At 58.5% G+C, this 18,706-nt stretch overlaps 6 protein-coding genes across 6 annotated transcripts; 4 read left to right on the forward strand and 2 right to left on the reverse strand.

Annotated features, from left to right (window-relative positions):
• Window positions 1-33: 33 nt before the first annotated feature.
• On the forward strand, window positions 34-2,071 carry P884DRAFT_280641 (major facilitator superfamily-domain-containing protein; the record flags this gene model as incomplete). The annotated part of the gene is made up of 4 exons (XM_069443459.1): window positions 34-261; window positions 429-692; window positions 774-864; window positions 948-2,071. The coding sequence occupies 4 exons, from the start codon at window positions 34-36 to the stop codon at window positions 2,069-2,071; spliced, it is 1,707 nt and encodes a 568-aa protein (XP_069293985.1).
• A 1,163-nt stretch (window positions 2,072-3,234) lies between these two features.
• On the forward strand, window positions 3,235-4,237 carry P884DRAFT_280642 (glycoside hydrolase family 61 protein; the record flags this gene model as incomplete). The annotated part of the gene is made up of 4 exons (XM_069443460.1): window positions 3,235-3,643; window positions 3,790-3,887; window positions 3,961-4,074; window positions 4,175-4,237. The coding sequence occupies 4 exons, from the start codon at window positions 3,235-3,237 to the stop codon at window positions 4,235-4,237; spliced, it is 684 nt and encodes a 227-aa protein (XP_069293986.1).
• A 460-nt stretch (window positions 4,238-4,697) lies between these two features.
• On the reverse strand, window positions 4,698-5,551 carry P884DRAFT_86334 (uncharacterized protein). Its single transcript, XM_069446127.1, has one exon. It carries the CDS (start codon window positions 5,469-5,471, stop codon window positions 4,815-4,817), a length of 657 nt encoding a protein of 218 aa, XP_069293987.1. The 5' UTR covers window positions 5,472-5,551; the 3' UTR covers window positions 4,698-4,814.
• Window positions 5,552-7,174: 1,623 nt separating this feature from the next.
• P884DRAFT_231463 (uncharacterized protein) lies at window positions 7,175-8,432 on the forward strand (the record flags this gene model as incomplete). The annotated part of the gene is made up of 4 exons (XM_069439823.1): window positions 7,175-7,207; window positions 7,281-7,817; window positions 7,877-8,024; window positions 8,090-8,432. 4 exons carry the CDS (start codon window positions 7,175-7,177, stop codon window positions 8,227-8,229), a joined length of 858 nt encoding a protein of 285 aa, XP_069293988.1. The 3' UTR covers window positions 8,230-8,432.
• A 1,407-nt stretch (window positions 8,433-9,839) lies between these two features.
• Window positions 9,840-14,217, forward strand: P884DRAFT_86360 (uncharacterized protein). The gene is made up of 4 exons (XM_069446128.1): window positions 9,840-11,729; window positions 12,148-12,600; window positions 12,682-12,789; window positions 12,868-14,217. The coding sequence occupies exons 1-4, from the start codon at window positions 10,329-10,331 to the stop codon at window positions 14,041-14,043; spliced, it is 3,138 nt and encodes a 1,045-aa protein (XP_069293989.1). The 5' UTR covers window positions 9,840-10,328; the 3' UTR covers window positions 14,044-14,217.
• A 1,164-nt stretch (window positions 14,218-15,381) lies between these two features.
• P884DRAFT_86376 (uncharacterized protein) lies at window positions 15,382-18,415 on the reverse strand. Its single transcript, XM_069446129.1, has 2 exons — window positions 18,037-18,415; window positions 15,382-17,508 (listed from the first exon to the last, which is right to left on the reverse strand). Exons 1-2 carry the CDS (start codon window positions 18,225-18,227, stop codon window positions 15,480-15,482), a joined length of 2,220 nt encoding a protein of 739 aa, XP_069293990.1. The 5' UTR covers window positions 18,228-18,415; the 3' UTR covers window positions 15,382-15,479.
• Between the last annotated feature and the right edge of the window lie 291 nt (window positions 18,416-18,706).

Consider the following 18,706-nt stretch of genomic DNA (forward strand, 5'->3'; position numbering starts at 1 on the left):
CATGGGTGCACCTCAGGCTCGACCTAGTATAACATGTCGTCGACGCCTTCAACATACGGCCCCGAGCGGGCAGCACCTGAACCGGCTCAGGACAAGGACGAACCGGCAATCCTTCCATCGCCGAGCTTGGAGAACTCGGAGGTAAGCCATGCCGCCGTGGCTACCCAGGAGAACAACGAGAACCTGACGTCCGGCCTTCCCTTTTCGAAAGCGCGATGCATTGGCCTCGTGGCTACGTTGACGGGTGCCAGCTTCTTGAATGTGAGTGTGAGCCGGATTGTTTTGTTTCCCCCTCGAGCTTTTCTCAATCCCTCGTCCCTCGCCCCCAATCTTCCGCCTTCTTCCCACATTTCTCGCTGCTTGTTTTCCTCTCATAATTAATTAAGCGGAGATCTTGGTCATAGTTCTGGGTTAATTTTTCTCGGCAGAGCATGTCAGGGCAAGCAGTGGTCATAATTCTCCCCACAATCGGCCGAGAGCTCAGTATCCCGGAGTCGCGGCTGCAGTGGGTATTGTCAGCGTATTCACTCGCCTTTGGATGCTTTCTGCTCTTCTGGGGGCGAGTAGCCGATATCTACGGAAAACGCAAAATCTTCGTCGCCGGCTCGGCCTGGTTTGCTGCCACAACCCTTGTCAATCCCTTCTTGCCCAACGAGATCGCGTTTGATTTGTTTCGAGGTCTCCAAGGACTGGTAAGCAAGCCAGGCTTTGACCTGCCTTTGGTCCCTTCCCGTCCTGTAATTAATTAATTAACCAACTTTTTCACGATCTAGGGTGCTGCTGCAAGCGTGCCGACGGCGATAGGAATTCTGGGCACAACATTTCCTCCCAGCAAGGCCAAGAACTATGCTTTCAGTTGTTACGGTATGGGCAACTTTTTCGTTGCTTGTCTACTACCTTTTTACTCAATTGGGGTGACAGTGCTGACGTCAATGTCTGTGAGACAGCCGCCGGTGCTCCGCTCGGCGCGGTGCTTGGAAATATTCTTGGTGGCATCATCGCCGAGTACGTCTCTTGGAAATGGGTGTTTGTGGCAATATCTCTGGCAGCTTTTGCCATTACTGCAGCTGGAGTATTCGTCATCCCGTCCTCTGAGCGCGCTGGCAGCGACGGGGGTGCCCAAAAGCCGTCCGTCGACTGGTTGGGGGCCGTCTTGATTACCGTCGGCCTGCTGGCTCTCCTCCTGGCCCTGACAGAGGGGAACGTCGTAGGATGGAGGACGCCGTGGATCTCCGTGGTTATCGTTGTCTCCGTCATGCTCGTCGCCCTCTTCGCCTTTTGGCAGCACCACCTCGAAAAGACGGACAAAAAGGCGCCAATCTTGAAGGTGTCCAACTTCCGAAATCCACAGTTCAGCGCCGCCATGGGCACCATGGCACTCTTTTTTAGCAGTTTCAACGGTTTTCTCGTGTACGCGACCTACTTCTACCAGGACTACCAGGGGCTTTCCCCGCTAAACACGACGCTGCGGTTCCTACCCACCGGCATCAGCGGCTCCATCACGGCCGCCATCGTCTCGCAGCTACTGGCGCGAGTGCCGACGTACCTCTTGCTGGCGTTCGGCAACGCCTTTGTTTCCCTCTCGGCGCTGCTCTTTGCAGCCCCCATCCCTCCAGATACTACGTACTGGGCCTGGTCGTTCCCGGCCATGATGATTTCTGTTTTTGGAGCCGATACGACGTGGCCGTGCCTGGTTCTCTTCACCAGCCACTCATTACCGCCCCAAGACCAGGCTCTCGGAGGTGCGCTCGTCAATGCAATGGGCCAGGTCGGCCGAGCCATTGGGCTGGCGGTAGCGACGGCGATCCAGACGACAGTCATGTCCAGTGAGAGAGGAGTGAGCGTGGAGGAGGCAGGCTCTGTCGAAGTGGGTGATCGGGCTTCGCTGCTGGGCCTTCGGGCCGCCGAGTGGTGGAACTTTGGGCTGGGGATCAGCGCGCTGGCCGTGGTGTTGGTTGCGTTTAGAGGGACTGGGATCGTGGGGAAGGCTGGAGTCGCAAAGCCAAGTGAATCGGAAGGGGCAGAACTTCCAGCAGAAGGCCGCAAGCAAGAACAAGCTGCCGCCAGCTAAGTGCAAGACATACACTCTTCCCCGTGTCCTCCCCGGTGCCTCACGCGCGGCGCGTTCGTGTTGCAGGCTCGCACAGCAAGCTGGCTACCCAGTGGGGCTGGGGCGCTGGACTGACGGAATTGCAGCAGCAGTATTGGAGCTTGATGGAGTCAAGCCGGTATGTACTAGGTAAAGGACAATAGGGGGTTGAACCCCAGAAACAAAAAAACCCGCTAATTCTATCTAAGGGTCGGGACGTGAGGGTGCGAGCTCAAGACAGGTGATCCAGTCACCCGTTTGCACAATATTCCACCATCAGACTCATCCAGGGAGAGATGAGGTTTACCATCTGAACGCCGGACTTTATTTTCGAGAGCCCATCCCGCTACCCTTTCCTTCTTCCCTGGGCTCGTGGCCGAGCCGCGAGCATCCAAGCCGAGGTTACTTATGATTACCTCAGGTATTATCTCATACCTTGTTCGACGCAAATTCCGAGGACGCTGTCATCCAAGCGACCGATTTTATGTTCATTAGCTGCCAAGGCGTCGAGACGTTCACAGATAATTACCGATCCTTTCGCCATTCGCCAAGGAACACCTGAGCTCATCAACCCGGAATCCACGCGCAGATTCCCGTCGCTGCAGTTCTTGGGGTCCGTCCCTAGCCAACCAAATCGGTCCTGGTTGTGAGTGTGGCTCGCCAGATACGGCCAATTTTAGGTTTGCCGTCCCTTATTTGGTCAGGGAACTGCCGAGTAATTAACTCGGATTTTTTGATTCGTCGATTCCTCGGAGGCACGAGTCCGTTGCCAAGCACAACCAGTGATGACGATATCTGAAAATATGTACGGTGACTTGCACCGGCCAAACGTAGTAGAACGGTATATTGGAGTCGCCGTTCGGACGATAATGGGAAGCCTGGAGTGCCTCCGCTCCGTCGTAGGAGGATATGGAACGCCTCCTGGATGGTGAACGCCGAGCTGGGACCTGAAGCAGCCGAGCCCAACCCCCTCTTCTCAGGGCTAATTAGAGCAAAGCCAAGGGGTCTCCTGGCTTTTGTATAAAATGACCTACTGCTTGTGCCACTTCGTCGCCTTGGCCCGGCCCAAGCGACGGTCTATCTTTCTGGAGAACACACCGTTCCGCGTAACAAGCCACCTTGGCGCTGCCCCCAGATAATTAAAGATGAGATATTACTTCCTCCAGCTCGCTGCGGCCGCGGCCTTTGCCGTGAACAGCGCGGCCGGTCACTACATCTTCCAGCAGTTCGCGGCCGGCGGGACCAAGTACCCGGCCTGGAAGTACATCCGCCGCAACACCAACCCGGACTGGCTGCAGAACGGGCCGGTGACGGACCTGTCGTCGACCGACCTGCGCTGCAACGTGGGCGGGCAGGTCAGCAACGGAACCGAGACCATCACCTTGAACGCCGGCGACGAGTTCAGCTTCATCCTCGACACGCCCGTCTACCATGCCGGGCCCACCTCGCTCTACATGTCCAAGGCGCCCGGGGCCGTGGCCGACTACGACGGCAGCGGGGCCTGGTTCAAGATCTACGACTGGGGTCCGTCGGGGACGAGCTGGACGTTGAGTGGTACGTGTGCCATTATGATTGCTTTTCTTATGGTCATCATCATCATCATCATCATCATCATCATCATCATTACTACTGGTGTTGTTGTCCTTGCCATTGTGCTGGTTCTGTTGGCAGAGTATTATTCTTCTGACCCGTCCATCCAGGCACGTACACGCAGAGAATTCCCAAGTGCATCCCTGACGGCGAGTACCTCCTCCGCATCCAGCAGATCGGGCTCCACAACCCCGGCGCCGCGCCACAGGTACGATCCTTGGTTTCCGTGGTCTTCCAGGCTTGCTTCCTCTTGCGCACCCTCACTGACACGGGACAAAAAGTTCTACATCAGCTGCGCCCAAGTCAAGGTCGTCGACGGCGGCAGCACCAATCCGACCCCGACCGCCCAGATTCCGGGAGCCTTCCACAGCAGCGACCCTGGCTTGACTGTCAATGTAAGTAAAAGCTCGGCCTCATGCCTCCTCAAGAACTGAAACAGCAACGGGGGCTGCTACTTTGATCTGAACGTGGTCAGGTACTGACCACTGCCTGCAGATCTACAACGATCCTCTCACCAACTATGTCGTCCCGGGACCTAGAGTTGTAAGTCTCTCTTGATGCTCTCCGTTGATGGTCGCGCCTTGCTGATGTCATGGAAGTTCTCTTGCTAGTCGCACTGGTAGAGGATCATTGGACAGGATGAGTGTGTCACAAGCGATTCTGACAATACGACTACCTACTTGTGACAACTTGGACCCGCAGATCCGCCGTTCCACCAACTCTGTTTCTCCGCGAAGGCCGAATCGCAATCTGCCTGTGACACTTCGTGCCGTATTCACAGAAAGAACACCCGTCGGAACTGCCTTCTGATTATTCAGACATGTCGGGCATGAGTCAAAGGAACCTACCCATCCATCTACAGGTACCCATTCATCGCCGCTCAACATGACCGTCTTCCGCATTCCCTGCCATCAAGACAGTCTATGCCCGTGGTTCACCAGCGCCCGGTCCACCGTCTTCATTGCCCAAGTGTCTCTCCACGACACCACCTGCTCTCCCCATTCTTCTGTTCGCGTTGTCCAGGGTATCAAGTATCTATATATTTATATACATGCATTATTAGGGTAGATGGAGAAGCCCCACCACAACTTCCTCAGATGTGTTTCGGTGGCCGCTGGCCGACTCAACATTCCGATCACACAAATTGCCGCAGCCAGCGCCGGTCCCGAGAGACTTGATGACAGACAGTGTCGTTCTGGAATGGGTGCGATGTGTGCCATCTACCGTCGTCATAAGTACTGGTGATGCTGGCACTGACACCGGTGCTGGTGAATCCCGTCTGAAGAGGGGCTTTGGCTGAAGCGGACGATGGCCTTGACACCGCCGTAGTTGGAGATGGTGAGGCGACTGGCGGTATCGACGATGTTGGGTCGATTCCACTGGTGGAGGGTGTCGAAGTGTTCGAGGCAGTCGTCGTGAGGCTTGTCGGAGCCGGGCCGATGTCGACGACCCTGATCGTTTTGGTGACGACGACAGTCTCGGTATGCGGCGTGACGTAGACGGTCCGGAAGGATGTCTCTTGGGGCAGGGTCTTGATTACGGTGACCGTCACAGGATCCCTTCCCGAGCCCCCGAGCCCCGGACCAAGGCCGGAGCCCGACCCACCGGGACCCCCGGATTCGCCGGATCCACCCGGACCCGATCCGCCATCGATGGGCACTACCGAGTAGGTCGCCCTTGCGCCGAGCTGTTGCGACCCCGCTTGTCGCTGCTCATTGGTGGGCAAGGACAAACACGGCAGTACCAAGAGAGAGGACACCAAAAAAAGGGCAGTTCCCCGGCCAAAGAGCATCTTGACACACACTATTTCCCCGGTTGAAAGCAACCGATGACGGGATACTATGACGGAGTGCGAGGTCTTGATTTGCTGCAGGGGTGCAACACACGGAAGGGACGGACGGATAGCGACATGAAGAAAAGTCAGGGAATGATCATCCAAGGCATTAAATCAATCTAGGGCTGGAAATCAGGATGGCTGGATTCCTTGAAGACCGTTCTGGACTCGAGTCTTGTCTGTGTGCAGTGTAACGGGCGAGGGAGCTTAATCATGGAAAACAAAAAAATCGGGTGGTTGAGGTTGGCGCCCCGCGAATAGGCGCCGAACTTGCCCCACCACAAGCACCCAGCCTCCCGTAGCAGACTTCCCCCTCGCCCGCCCATCCAAAACAGCTTAAGATATGTTCTTCTTCAGGCAAGTGCTTTTTCCTCTCGCTCTTACCAATTGCAACAACCTCAGGTTACGCCTCTTAGCAGGGGTTTGAAAATACTTGTGTGGAAAGGTGCCTGGCTGAGGCAGCCCCATTGCCCCCACTAAGGCTTCTAGATTTCCCCGGAGTTACCTCCTTCACACAAATGACAAGATGTCCTTTTTTCCTCGTACCCACGCGGATGGCTTGTCCCTCATTGAAGCCTCTTTCAAATTCAGGCACTGCTGCCAAGTGCTGTTTCCAAATTTGTTCACGTAGATGTTCGAGAGAACTGCCCGATCTAGCCGCTCCGCAGCCGCTAACTGGCGGAAAGTCGACCTCGGCGCCAAAGGCTGAGCCACACTATGACAGCACTGCCCGGGGCGGCCTCGTGGCCAGAACTCGTCAGCGTCGGCGCGAGGGGCGCGACTGGATCAGATGATATTAGGTCCCAGATTCGGCACCTGATTTATTTACACCTCGAGGATCCGTGATGCTTATCTTTCTTGTCTGCCCAATCTCGAACGCACAAGTGCTGGGACGAAAACCCGGTTTTCCTCCACCACGGGAGCTGCCCCTCCCCCGCTCTCCCCAACCGAGAACGCCGAGCCACACTCTTCCAGTGTTCGATTGACTTGCGAAACGAGCGACTGCCCGAACCTCCAGAAACTTGGAAAAGATAACACTGAGTACAACTCAGATCGCGCGCGAATCATCGTTTCCTGAGATGTCTTACCCCGGCTACCCGCCGTACGGCCGTGAGTATCGCATCGCGGCCAGATTGCCGAGCTGATCCAACCAAGAAGGTGACTGACGAAATCGAACCAGAGCCGCCTCCCCCGCAAGGGGGATACTACCAGCAACAACCACCTCCTCCCCAGCCGTACGGCGCGCCTCCGCCTGCCCAAGGTCAATACTACCAGCAGCCTCCTCAGGGCTATGGTCAGCACCCGCCTCAGCAGTACGGAGCCCCAACACCTCAACCTTACGGCGCTCCATCTCCCCAACCATACGGAGCTCCATCTCCCCATCCATACGGAGCTCCACCACCTCCTCAACCCTACGGCGCCGCTCCCCCTCCCGGTCCTCCACCCAGTCAGTACTACCCGCCTGCACCTCAAGGAGTTTACGGGGCGCCGCCACCGCCACAGCAGCAGCAGCCGCAGCCGTACGGCGCGCAGCCAGGCTACGGGCAACCCCCTCCTCCGCAGCCGTACGGCCAGCCCGCTCCCCAACCATACCAGCCGTACGGGCAACATTACCCGCCGACCCCTCCCTCCCTCGGATACGGGCCTCCTCAGATCATAGCATGGAGCGGCGACGAGGATGCAAGAGCTCTGAGGTCGGCCATGAAGGGATTCGGCACAGACGAGAAGGCGCTGATCCGGATTCTGTCGAATAAGGATCCCCTACAGATCAACATGATACGCGACGCCTATGCGAGGATCCACCGGCGTGACCTCGTGGCAGACATCAAGAGCGAAACGGGCGGCTGGTTCGAGGCAGGGCTCGTCTCCCTCGCCCGCGGCCCGCTTCTCAGCGATGTCTACCTGCTCCGCGAGGCCCTGTCCGGCATCGGGACCAAGGAGAAGGCGCTCAACGACGTGCTGCTGGGGCGGTCCAACGCGGATATCAACGCCATCAAGAGCGAGTACCACCGGGTCTTCCACCGACGGCTGGAGGACGACGTGCGGAGCGACCTGAGCATGAAGACCGAGAGGCATTTCATGATTGTCCTCCAGGCACAGAGAGCCGAGGATTCGGCGCCCGTCGTGAAGGCTGACATCGACCGGGACATCAACGACCTGTACAACGCCACCGAGGGCAAGATTGGGACGGACGAGATCAAGGTGTGCAGCATCCTGAGCACGAGGAACGACAACCAGCTCCGCGCTATCGCGTACGAGTACCAGCAGAAGTTTGCGCGCAACCTGGAGGACGTCATCCGCAAGGTGAGGAGGGGAATCGATTCGGAAACTTGCCCTTGCTAACCCAAGTTGGATCAAAACAGGAGTTCTCGGGCCACATGGAGGACGCGCTGCTGTTCCAGTTGCGCAACGCGATCGACAAGTACATGCACCATGCGACACTACTCGAAGATGCCATGGCTGGCGCCGGCACCAAAGACTATCTCCTCATCAGCCGTGTTATTCGCTACCGTAAGTCCCCCGGGGGGTCTTCCTCTGCTGGTTGGTCGCGCTGCTAACCATGTCTCCCTGTCTAGATTGGGACCGCAACCACATGGCCAACGTTCGCGGAGCGTACGAGAAGCGGTACCGCCGCAGCCTGGCGTCAAGGATCAAGGGAGAGACGAGCGGCGACTATGAGCGGCTGATGCTGGCATGCATTGGGGAGCGTGTCTAAGCAGGCGGGAACCAACGTTTCAAGTTTTTTTTTTTTCCTCGACTCTCGCGACATGAGGTCCTCCTGCCTCTTCCTGAGTCTTGGTCTCTCTCGGAACTGGTTGATCGTCCGAAAATCAGACTCACGTAGAGTTGCACGAGAAGCGACGCACCTGACCGCGCGTCCAGTAGTACCTAGATATAATTACATATTATGAAATTTTTAAAACACGGACAACTAATGGTAAAAGCATCGAGCAGCCTATCCGATTCCCGGACCGCGTTGTGCTCCCGGGGCAAGGCACACGAACTCTGGGACCCCTCCGGTGCCTTGACGCATTTACCCGCGCGCGACGGGAGTTTGAGAGCAACATTCATTCCACAGGGACCCACACTCCTTTGAGCTGCATGTCAGGCTCCCGGTACGTACTTGGTAATCCAGGTAAGCAAGACCTGCTGTGTGCAAGGCGAATTCCTTTTCTAGTCTTGCTTATTCCTCTTTCTCGCTTTTTTCTTCGAGACAGTAAAAAGGGCGGTTTGCGGCACGGCTCCGAGACTCCCTCTCACTGCGATGGAATATAGCGACATGCATCGGGGCCGAGCCAACCAACATCGGGAGCATCAGCAAACAATACCCAACGGCGTCCCCAAATTTTCGTCTTAACCAGTCGCATGAAGTACTCCAGAGTTAGACGGTTGGCTGCAGACCGCAGGCCACGCAGGCAAACAATGTCCACATGCATGCATCCAATCAATGCAGCGTGTTTAGGCTCGGGCAGGAAAGCTCGGCATTGCGTTCGCGGCAGCATGAATGAAGGGAGAATGTATGTATGTACACACATACAGTACGGTACACGCCACTACTTATACTTCGTAGTCCGCACCCGTAGTCCTGACGCAGTACGCAGTATATACGGACGTAATCCGTACTCTGTATCCCTACTCCAGATCCGTCAGCAGTCCGGGCCGAGTCTCCCGGTGGCGCTTCCGTCTTCATTTTCGGCCCACAGTTGGCGTTGGGAGATCTGGCAGCCCAAAGAGTAGCTCGAGTCGCAGCAGCCAGGCAACATCACCCGCAGATTCCGAAGCAGGCCATAGCACGCATCTTATCGCGGAACGCCGTCTCAGCATGCGAGACTCACGTTAGGGAGAGAAATCCTCATCAGCCATTCCAATCAGCTGCGTTAGCCGGTCCACTATGCACTGTGCATCCACGATGTACGTCCGTAGAGTAGACCTTGCAGAACTGGAGAAATGGAACGTTGGTTATTCGTATTAATTACTACGGATTACTTTCGGTACTTTCGGGCTCGCGCCAGGCCGGGCGGAGACGAGCTCAGCAAGACCTTAGTGTAACTAACTAGTTACCTGATCTAATTCGTACCCCGTAACTAGCGCGCTAACGATTGGTAGCGCATTCTTGCAAGTGCGAAAGAGGAAAGTGGGGCCTCTAGTTAATGTGAGAAAACGGTCGAAACTGTGGGGCTCGGCCCGGCGCCAGAAGAGTCAGCAAAGTATTGGTAATTCGTTAGCACGTCTAGTGTACCATCTCTTGGGGGAAGTTGGTCGGATTGGATGACAAGGTTTAATTAACTTTGTTAATTTCTATTAAACGAGCTGGTACCCCCATTTACCCGAAAAAGTTTTGCGGGACAGAAGAAGGGGGTTTAGCAGCGCTACCTTGTTAGCTTAACGTTGGTCGTACTTTTCTTACTTTTACTTTCTTCCAAGCCGCCGAACAACCCTGAACGGTTTCTTGCGCCGCAAGCCAGCTGCAATCCCTCCAAGATCGGCCAAGAGGTTTTCTCTCACAGGGCCGGTCGTCGACTTGGGTGTGCGCGAGTTTGCTCGGCCTCTTGCCCCTTCTACCACGCTCGGGTACCACTTCCGGGTCCCGGGGTCAAGGTCCTGGTTTCCAGGGCCAAGAAGCGCGCGAGTTCGATCACCCTGCAGTCGCGCGAAGGGCCAACCTTGGACCTGCCCTCCCGCCCAAGAAGGCCTAGGTAGGCAGGCGAAGTTTGGCTGCCGAGGTCGCGCCGTAGAACTAACAACCTCTGCTCCGAGTCTGCCGAGCCACTTGAGCGACACGGAAGGGGGAGGCGACACCACCAAATTGTCACAATGGACGGAGCGGCACAAGGCGAGACAAGGGAGCAACAGGAAGCGGCCGCCGCTGCAGCACCGCCGCCGCCGCCGCCAACTCGAGAGCCGCGGGAGCGCGATTCAGATTCGCCGGGTGCGGTCGCATCGGACGCGGCGCGAGAGCCAGCGGCATTACCGAAAGCTGCAACCTCGGCCGCGAGTCCGCTAGCGAGCGCGGCAGCCGTGGACGATGGCGATGGCGCGACACCGCAAGCCCGGCCAGCAGATCCGGCGACCACCACGGACACGGCGCCCGCAAGTCCCTCACTCCGTCCGCGGACTGCGGGCGAGGAGACACCCTCAGACGAGCAGCAGCCCTCCGCGGGCCAGCCGATGCCGCCGAGTTCCAATCCGCCAACAGCCAGCCGGAGCCAAGCAAGCCAGGGCTTTCAAGGCCAGGCTGCGAATAGAGAAGCGCTGCGCTGGATAGACCCAATCACGATTACGGCCGACGGGCCGGGAACTGCCCAGTCTTCTCAGCGTGCCAAATCCCCACAGCGGCCGCTGGAGCATGCACAGCAACAACAACCCCCGGGGCCGCCACTCCCGCCGCCGCCACAATTGCGGCAACAACAGCACCATCTTCAGCAGCCCCAGCACCTGCCGGTGCCGGCACCCCCGCCCCCGGCCCCGGCCTTCCAGCAGGAGCCCGGGTCAGGTTTGCAACAACAATCCCGTCCGCGATCGCGGTCACCGCCGCAGCTGCTCCCGCGTGCGCAACCACACCAGTACCCGCAGCACGACGCGCGACTCCATTCGCATGCATCGCCGTCGCAGTCGCTGTCGCAGTCGCCGTCGCAGTCGCAGTCGCAGTCGCACATTCAACAGTCGGCCCCACCCTACCCACAGGCACACGCGCAAATGCAAATTGCGCCTCAGCATCAGCAGTCGCATCATCAACAACTTCAAGAACATCAACATCACCATCCTCCTCATCACCATCAACCGCCACTGCTGCCGCCGCCGCCGCCGCCGCCATCGTCCGCGCCCGTGACGCCCTCCACACCCTCGGCACCTTTGCACCCTTCGCACGCACCACAGTTTCATTCTTACCATCATCATCAACCCCAACCCCAGCCCCAGTCCCAGTCCCAGCAGAGGTCGCACTCGTTACATGACGTGAATCGCGCTATCATCTCGAAGCCGGTCATCATGGACCCACCCACGGCTCGGAAACAAGCCCAGCCACAGTACCGCGCCCCCGCCATGGCCTTCCCTTCGCCGACACAGGACTACGCCATTCTCAATCCCAAGTTCCTCGATGACTGCACCCGCATCAAATTTGCCATTCAGCAGAGCGTGCCCGAGGCTGTTCGTCGTGTCGTCCGCGATCACTGGGAAAAGTGTCTGCTCGGCTCCGAGTTCCACCAAGCCTTTATCGTAAGTCGTCGGTCTCATTCTGCTTCCCAATGTTTTTTGCTGAACTACCCGGTCGCCATCTTCCTTAACCCCTTTCTCGCGCTTTGCGGTTGCTTCGTCCCCCCCCCCCCCCCCTAAGCTCGGTGCATATATACATCAGACAATTAGTTGGTCACGGAAAGGGAGGGGGGCGGGGGAACTATGATTTGTGTATTGTTCTCAATTTCATCCCAAGTGGCCGAACTCGCCGGGTTTCTTTCGCGTTGCGCATATCATTCTCCTCCTTTTTCTTTTTTCTTTCGAAAAAGAGAATGATGAACACGCAACAGCACCGAACTCAATACTAGCAGGATCTCCATTTCTTGTGTCAATCGCCGACATGGGCGACTCACCGTACTTCATGCCCCCCCTTACAAAGCGCCCGCTAACCCGGTTTAAGCTGAATGCTTCCATTCACCATGCAACCCCCTCCATTACGCAACGCGCAGTTCGAGACTTCGGAGGCAAGATGGTCGCCGAGTCAAAACACGAGATCATCGGCCATTTTACCACCGAAGCGCTGGACGAGGTCGCCGATCTCATCATCAGCAAAGCGAGCGACAGTTTTCTGGACAAATGTCTTGCGAAGCGCCTCTTGACCATCGAGGCAAAACCGCTCATCAACGCTCTCGCCGCTGCCGAGCGCCTGGGGTACGAGCCTGGCGACATAGTTGAGGATGAGAAGCACGAGCGGGCGACGCCTCAGGAAGCCTACCCTGGAGCAACCGCCGCTGCCAATGGCCATCCCGCCGGCCCAGCTCAAGCGCACCCTCTATACCCGCAGCCTGGGCGAGCCCAGCTCCAGTGCACGAAGTGCTTCCGGACGTTTGTGCACACCTCGGCGTTCGACTACGTAAGTTGACGTCTCTGGCAGCCCGGAAGATGCAGAGTGCTTACCTTGTTTTTTTTTTTTTTTTTCGATCCTCGGATCCAGCATACAAGACACGACGTCTGCAGCCAGATTCCGCCAACAACCAATGGCTTCGAACACTCGTGTCCTCACTGCGGGCAGGGCTTCACGAATATCGTCGAACTTCAAGGGGTACGTAAAACGTTTACCACCTGCCGCGAATGGTCTCGCATGCCTGACGGCTAACCCCGCCGCGTACATTTGCCATAGCATCTCCATCACCAAGTCTGCGGAAACCCAGAGCAGCCACAACAGGCCCGCCGCGGCCGAAAGCCGAAATCGTCGCTGGTATTCCAGGCCGGTCCACCAACAGTTACCACTCCGTCCGGTGCCCGACCGGCACCCGCAAATGGGACTCCCAGAACGCTGCAGCAGTCTACTCCGACGCACTTTAGCCTGGCCCGGCCCGCGGCATCAACCCCCGGCTCGGCGGGCTCCGGCATTGCCGCCGACCCATATGGGCACCTGAGCGAGCGTCAGATCCGGCTCATGAACGAGGAGCTGAAGGCGGCAGAGGAGAAGTACGCCCCCCGCTTTGCGGAGGCGAACCTTATTGCCGACGAAAACTTGCGGCGTTTAAGGATCGAGGGACTCCGGAACAGCTTCGGCACCAAGCAATCCATGATCCGCAAGAAATTCGGTGTCCGCCTGCGCGAGAGACGCACCAAGGCAGAGATCCTTGCGGAACGCGAGCGCCTCGGCCTCGAAAAGGCCGAGAAGGAGAAGGAGAGAGAGCTGGCCAGGGCGGCGGCCCGCGGCGCACAGCAGCAGCCGCACACCTCGAGTCCGTCGCCCAACGCGCCCAACGCGGACTCGGCCTCGCGCCCCGCAGGCAGCAGCGGGTGGACCGCGGCGAACACACCGCGGGCGAACGCCGCCTGGGACGAGCACGATGCCAAGCGCCGCCGGACCGATGACGGCGGCGGCTATCAGTCGCCGTACAAATCCCTGGCCGATGAGACGCCGACGCGCAAGACTCAGTCAGGGTCCCTGGCCGCCGGAGGGAGCTCATCTGCGCCCGCTTCCGCCCAGGACCCGACCGCCCCCGCCGCGTCGCAGCCGACAAGAGTCTACGAGCAATCGGGCGCCCGAGTGGAGATCCACGAGCCGTCCGAGACCGACAAGCCCACGAACGGGCCGTCAGCCGCCGGACAAGCTCCCGAGTCCGCTACCCCGAACGGCTCCGACCGCGCAGCCTTTAACGGACGCGACGCCGGCTCCACCACCCGCGCTCCGTCCTCCGAGAACCAGCCCGTCGTCATCGACGACGTCTCGTCTTCGGACGACGACGACGACGAGGAGGACATCCCCTCAACGTTGCCCACCCACGTCCGGAAGAGCCTGGCGTCGAAGAGCACCACCTCCCCGCGCCGGCAGACTCCGTAGTGGGGGAGTTTCCTCGCAAGGGTCGACCGGCGCTCGAACACCGAATCGATAAATTAAGCGCTTTCATTTCTCTTCTACATAACTATATCCCCTCGCCTTTCTTACGTTGCTGTATAGTATCGGTCTCCTTGCTCCCTCCCCTTCTCTCTCCCATTTTCTCTCTCTCTCTCTCTCTCTCTCTCTCTCTCTCTCTCTCTCTCTCTCTCTCTTTCTACGGCTTCTACGGTTTTTTCTCTCATGGCCGCATTCTCACGTCTCCTCGCATTCGGCTCAATACCTTAGATTTCCTGCACTGTTTGTTGCCCACTGCGCAACCCCCGGCTTGCTCGCCTGGGCTGCCCCGTGGGTCACCCGGATCTCGTCGAGCTGGAGTTATTGGTGTTTTTTTCTTTTTCTTTTTCCTTTTCTTTGTGGTTTACGGGGAGGGTTCGAATCGAGTGGTACCTATGCTGAATTTGGGGAAGGTAGAAAAGATCGAATAGAAGAAGCAAGTTGATACCTCTTTTTTCATTGGTTTGTATGGGTGGACTTTGCTGGCCGTTGTGCGAAAGGCGGGGCCGGAGGAACCAAGGCTTGTAAATACAACGCCAAATGCCAGTTTGCTGAGTCCACCTTCCAAAACGCCGGCCTTGCTCAAAGCATCTGTCGTGAATCCAAGGTAAAAACGAACAAGGTGTGAATCCGCAAGGCTCGTTCGTCCTTCGTCCTACGAGACTCTCTTCTATGCTTATCCGAACCGCCGGAGACAGGAAGCATGGCCGGGTAGCTCCCTGACAGCTTGCATCAGGCTGTCTCATTTCCCACATTGCCAGCTGTCCGAGCAAGAAGAGAGCAAGCATGTACACTTTTTGTTCGCTTTCAGGTCTGGGCATGGTCATGTATGTATGTATGTATGTATGTATGTATATATGTACAGTACCGTCCTACACCGCCGCGTCATGTTTTTACGTACTCTATACATAGCCGTAACTCGTCCACGCGCATCCGACCGGAAAATGCATGTGCGTGGTGGCGAGCCAAGTAGGAAGAGGGGAGGGGGGAAAAAAGGGGGAAGGGCAAGATGAAGAAGAGAATGAAGAAGCACCGCAAATGCTCCACGATCTACGTTCCTTCGTTCAGGATAAAGAACGAGGTTCCAAAGCCAGAAAACAAGAAAAAAAGAGCCGACAACTCCCACGCTCAGAAGAAGAGTAATAAAATAAAGGCAGGAAAGGCGAGGACATAAACGTGGCAGCGACATTTTCCCCTTTCACCCTCACCCCCCCCCCTTTCCACAGCTTCGTCATACAATTTCGGCCTCCACGTACTGTCTCCTCCCCAATCGGGAGGGAGATCAAAAAAAAAGGAAGAAGAAGAAACCCGGAAAAGACGAGTTAAAGAAAGAAAGAAAGAAAGAAAGAAAGAAAAAGTCCGGGTCTCGCACGTCAGACTTGCCACTACCCAGTGACCCTGCGGACCCAGAGGGTGGTGGGCTCCCACTCGGCCTCGCGGTCGAGGCGCTTGTAGGCGCGGTGGAGCTTGAGGCCGAGCTCGTACTCCTCGCGCTGGACGTCGGCGAGCTCCTGGCGGAGGGCGTCGACCTTCTGCTTCTCGATCTCGCGCTTGCGCACCACCTCGGCCGAGTTCATCAGCTTGTCGGTCGGCATCAGCTGCGTCATCTGCTGGATGGACCGGTTGATGTTGATGCGCCGGTTCGCGAGCGACCGGAGCTGCGCGTTGAGCAGGCCCACGCGGTCCTGGGCCTGGTCGGCGCTCTGCTCCGGCGGGGCCGGCGGCAGCGTCTTGTTGATGTCCGACGCGCGGGACGACGGGCGGTCCTGGGCGAGGGCGCGGGCGACGGCTGGGTTGGGGGCGACGGTGGCGGACGGATGACTGCGGGGGATGGGCTGTGGCGGCGAGGTCGCGGGGCTATTATGGTCGAACGAGGGCCGGTCGCCGTCGGCGTGTTGCTGCTGCTGATAGTCAGCTGGAAGAGATGGGACGGGCGGCTGGTCCTCGTCGGGATGCTCGTCGGCATCGTCGCGGGTAGTGCCCGTGTTGCTGGTGGCATAGGTGGTGATGCTGAAGCGGGAGGGTGGGGGCACGTAGGGCTCTTCCGTATTCTCCGCCGGATGCGGGTCGTCCGGTAATGGCAGCGGCGAAGGATGGGGAGCGTTGGTCTGCTGTGAGTAGACCGATGAGACAGACACCTGGTGTTGGTGCTGCGGGTTTGTCTGTACCGGCGGCGGCGGTTTCCGGCGAAATTGGTTCGACGAGTCGGGTGATTGCAAGGGCGGATTGGGATGAGCGGGCGCGCCGTAGTGGCCATCACGCACGAGCTCCCGGGCCGCCGCAACAGCGGGGGTATCGTCTCTCGCCGAGTTTTCCGGCAGAGGGGGGCTAGGGTACCCCTGACCGGTCTGGTGCTGAGTCTGGGTCGCGGCCGGGGAATGGGCGCTGGGCAGGATTCTTCTGATGGCCTCCCGCGCAGCAGACCGGGTTGGTGTTTCAGATGCGGGTGAGCTGACGGGCGGGGTCTGATCGCGGCGGACCGGACCCTCTGGGGTCAAGTTGGACTTGGGCCCGGTTGCGACCGCGACGTTCCTCTTGCTGCTCTTCTCGGGAATCTGCAGCGGGGGGACATTGGGGTTATCATATACCGGGTCGACGATGGCGGTGCGCCCGCTGGCGCCGCGCCAGCCGGGGCGTGACGACGTGAAAGCGCCAGCGGCGGGCTCCGTGCTACCCTCCCTCGCCGCCGCGGCTTTCTTGGCTATCCTCTTCACTCGATCGGTGAAGGACGGCGGAGGCGCGGTCGGGCTCTTCCGCGGCTCGGTCCATGCCTGCGGTGGGATGCCCGGGCCTTGAGCGTACTCGGCGGGCTTGACCTGCGCCGGCCGGCCGCGGGCGCTGTTGGTCTGCTCCCCCGTGAGTGGGTCCCACCGGGGGGCTTCCCGGGCGGGTGGTGGATTCCGGGTTTGCTGCGGCGTCGCGCCGGGCTGGTTCGCTCTCGAGTCGCGCGTGGCGGCGTCCGACTGTCTCCTGCGCTCGCGGCGCATCGCCGGAATGCTGGCTGTCCCACGGTTGCGCGGCGGGCTCTGGGGCGCCGGCCGTGGGTCCGGGGCATACGACCAAGCCGACCTGTCATTTATCGGGGCGCCCGTGCCGGGAGGAATCCCCGCGGTATGGTGATATTCCGGCCCGTCATCCTCGTCTATCGGCGAGACGTCGCCCGGCAGGAAGCGATCGACGTGCCTGGCATCGGCCTCCGGGGAGCTGGGCGGCGAGATTTCGTCGGCCCCGCCGTACCGATAGCTGTATTTGGTCGCCACGGTTGCGGTGTAGTTCGCAGCGTAGCTCGGAACGTATGGTAGAGAGAGAGAGTCCTGAGAATAGACGGAGGAGGTAGGGCGGAGATTCGCAGCCCGGGCCGCGATGCGATTTGGGCTGCAACGAGGCGGTTCCTTCACTGCGGGCACGGTCTCGCTGCAAGTTTCGAAGTGACGATCGATGTTAGCAACAACTCGGACATCGATGCGTGCTAATGCGCCAGGCAGGAACAGGTCGGCGCAGCCGTTGCCGTTGGCGCAGGAGACGTGCAGAGCCAAGTGCGAACCCTGCAGCCGACACGCGCCTGGATTGCAAAGTCGCCCGTTTTGCCTTGCGGAAGGGCAGGTTGCAGGTCAGGTGGTGGGAACGAGAGTTGATGGATAACTCGAGGGTCGCTGGCAGTGTTCCAAGCCTTGCCCGAACGGGCAAGCTGCAGGCTCGCCCACTGCGGCACAGCCTAGAACTCCGGCCCTAAAAGCGCCCCCCACCAACAAAAAGGCGCCCCCGCACCTAGGCGGTGCTCCAATGGACTCGGGCACCGTGGCATGTCCGTGCAGCTGCAGCTGCTGTAGCAGCAGCAGCAACAGGAGCTGAGACCTAGGGAGTCCAGGGCGCCGGATGGCAGAACCTCGCGACAGGCAAGCAAACAAGTCAAAAAAAAAAAAAAAAAAATTAGCCACTCACTATTGAGACTCGAAGAATTCGCGAGGTGGCCGCGGAGGGGCTGGGCCGCCCTTGATCGAGTAGCTGTATCCCTTTGGTGCATTCTGGCCACCGTAGCCGATTCCGAGGCCCACGCGTATCCTGTCGTCGTCGAGCGGGTGGTCGATCTGTCTTCCCGCGTTCTGGGGAACAATCTTGAATCTATCCCACATGGTGGTGGCCGACTGCCTAATTGCTTGCTTTGAAGAGTTCAAGATTTTCCCGCCGACGCAGTGTCTCCTTGCACCGAGTGCTTAGTTATTGTTATTCTGCCGCTTTTCTCAGCCCCTCCGAGATTTGAGGATCGAGGTCCGATGCGAGATGAGAAGCGACCCGCGTTAGATCGACGCACTGTTGTTTGACCAATTCAGGGGTCCGATGCGATTACTTGGATGGAGGCGGGTAGGAGATGGACGGGCAGAGAAGGGGGAACATTGGCTCCTTATCATCAAATTCTCGTCAAGTAATCTGTAGCGGATATGTAGGTTGTTTATTGTGTTGACCGCCCGCCCGAAGAAGACCTAGCGATCCGGATGATTTGGACGAGATTCTACTGGAGCGCGGCCGCCTTTAACGGCCCGTTCGACAAGGAAACGACTGTCTGGTGGTCAGGCACGACAAATCGGGTCACGGGCCGAGGAATAGCTCGTTG

This window comes from Thermothelomyces heterothallicus, assembly GCF_042370625.1.
Source record: "Thermothelomyces heterothallicus CBS 202.75 unplaced genomic scaffold P884_scaffold_33, whole genome shotgun sequence".
Lineage (NCBI taxonomy): Eukaryota > Fungi > Ascomycota > Sordariomycetes > Sordariales > Chaetomiaceae > Thermothelomyces > Thermothelomyces heterothallicus.

Coding starts and splice junctions, on each gene's coding strand:
- P884DRAFT_86334 (XM_069446127.1), bottom strand. CDS start 5,471: ATGCTCTTTGGCCGGGGAACTGCCCTTTTTTTGGTGTCCTCTCTCTTG.
- P884DRAFT_86360 (XM_069446128.1), top strand. CDS start 10,329: ATGGACGGAGCGGCACAAGGCGAGACAAGGGAGCAACAGGAAGCGGCC. Junction 11,730..12,147: donor AGTTCCACCAAGCCTTTATC/GTAAGTCGTCGG, acceptor ACCCGGTTTAAG/CTGAATGCTTCCATTCACCA. Junction 12,601..12,681: donor ACACCTCGGCGTTCGACTAC/GTAAGTTGACGT, acceptor CCTCGGATCCAG/CATACAAGACACGACGTCTG.
- P884DRAFT_86376 (XM_069446129.1), bottom strand. CDS start 18,227: ATGTGGGATAGATTCAAGATTGTTCCCCAGAACGCGGGAAGACAGATC. Junction 17,509..18,036: donor GAATTCTTCGAGTCTCAATA/GTGAGTGGCTAA, acceptor CGAAACTTGCAG/CGAGACCGTGCCCGCAGTGA.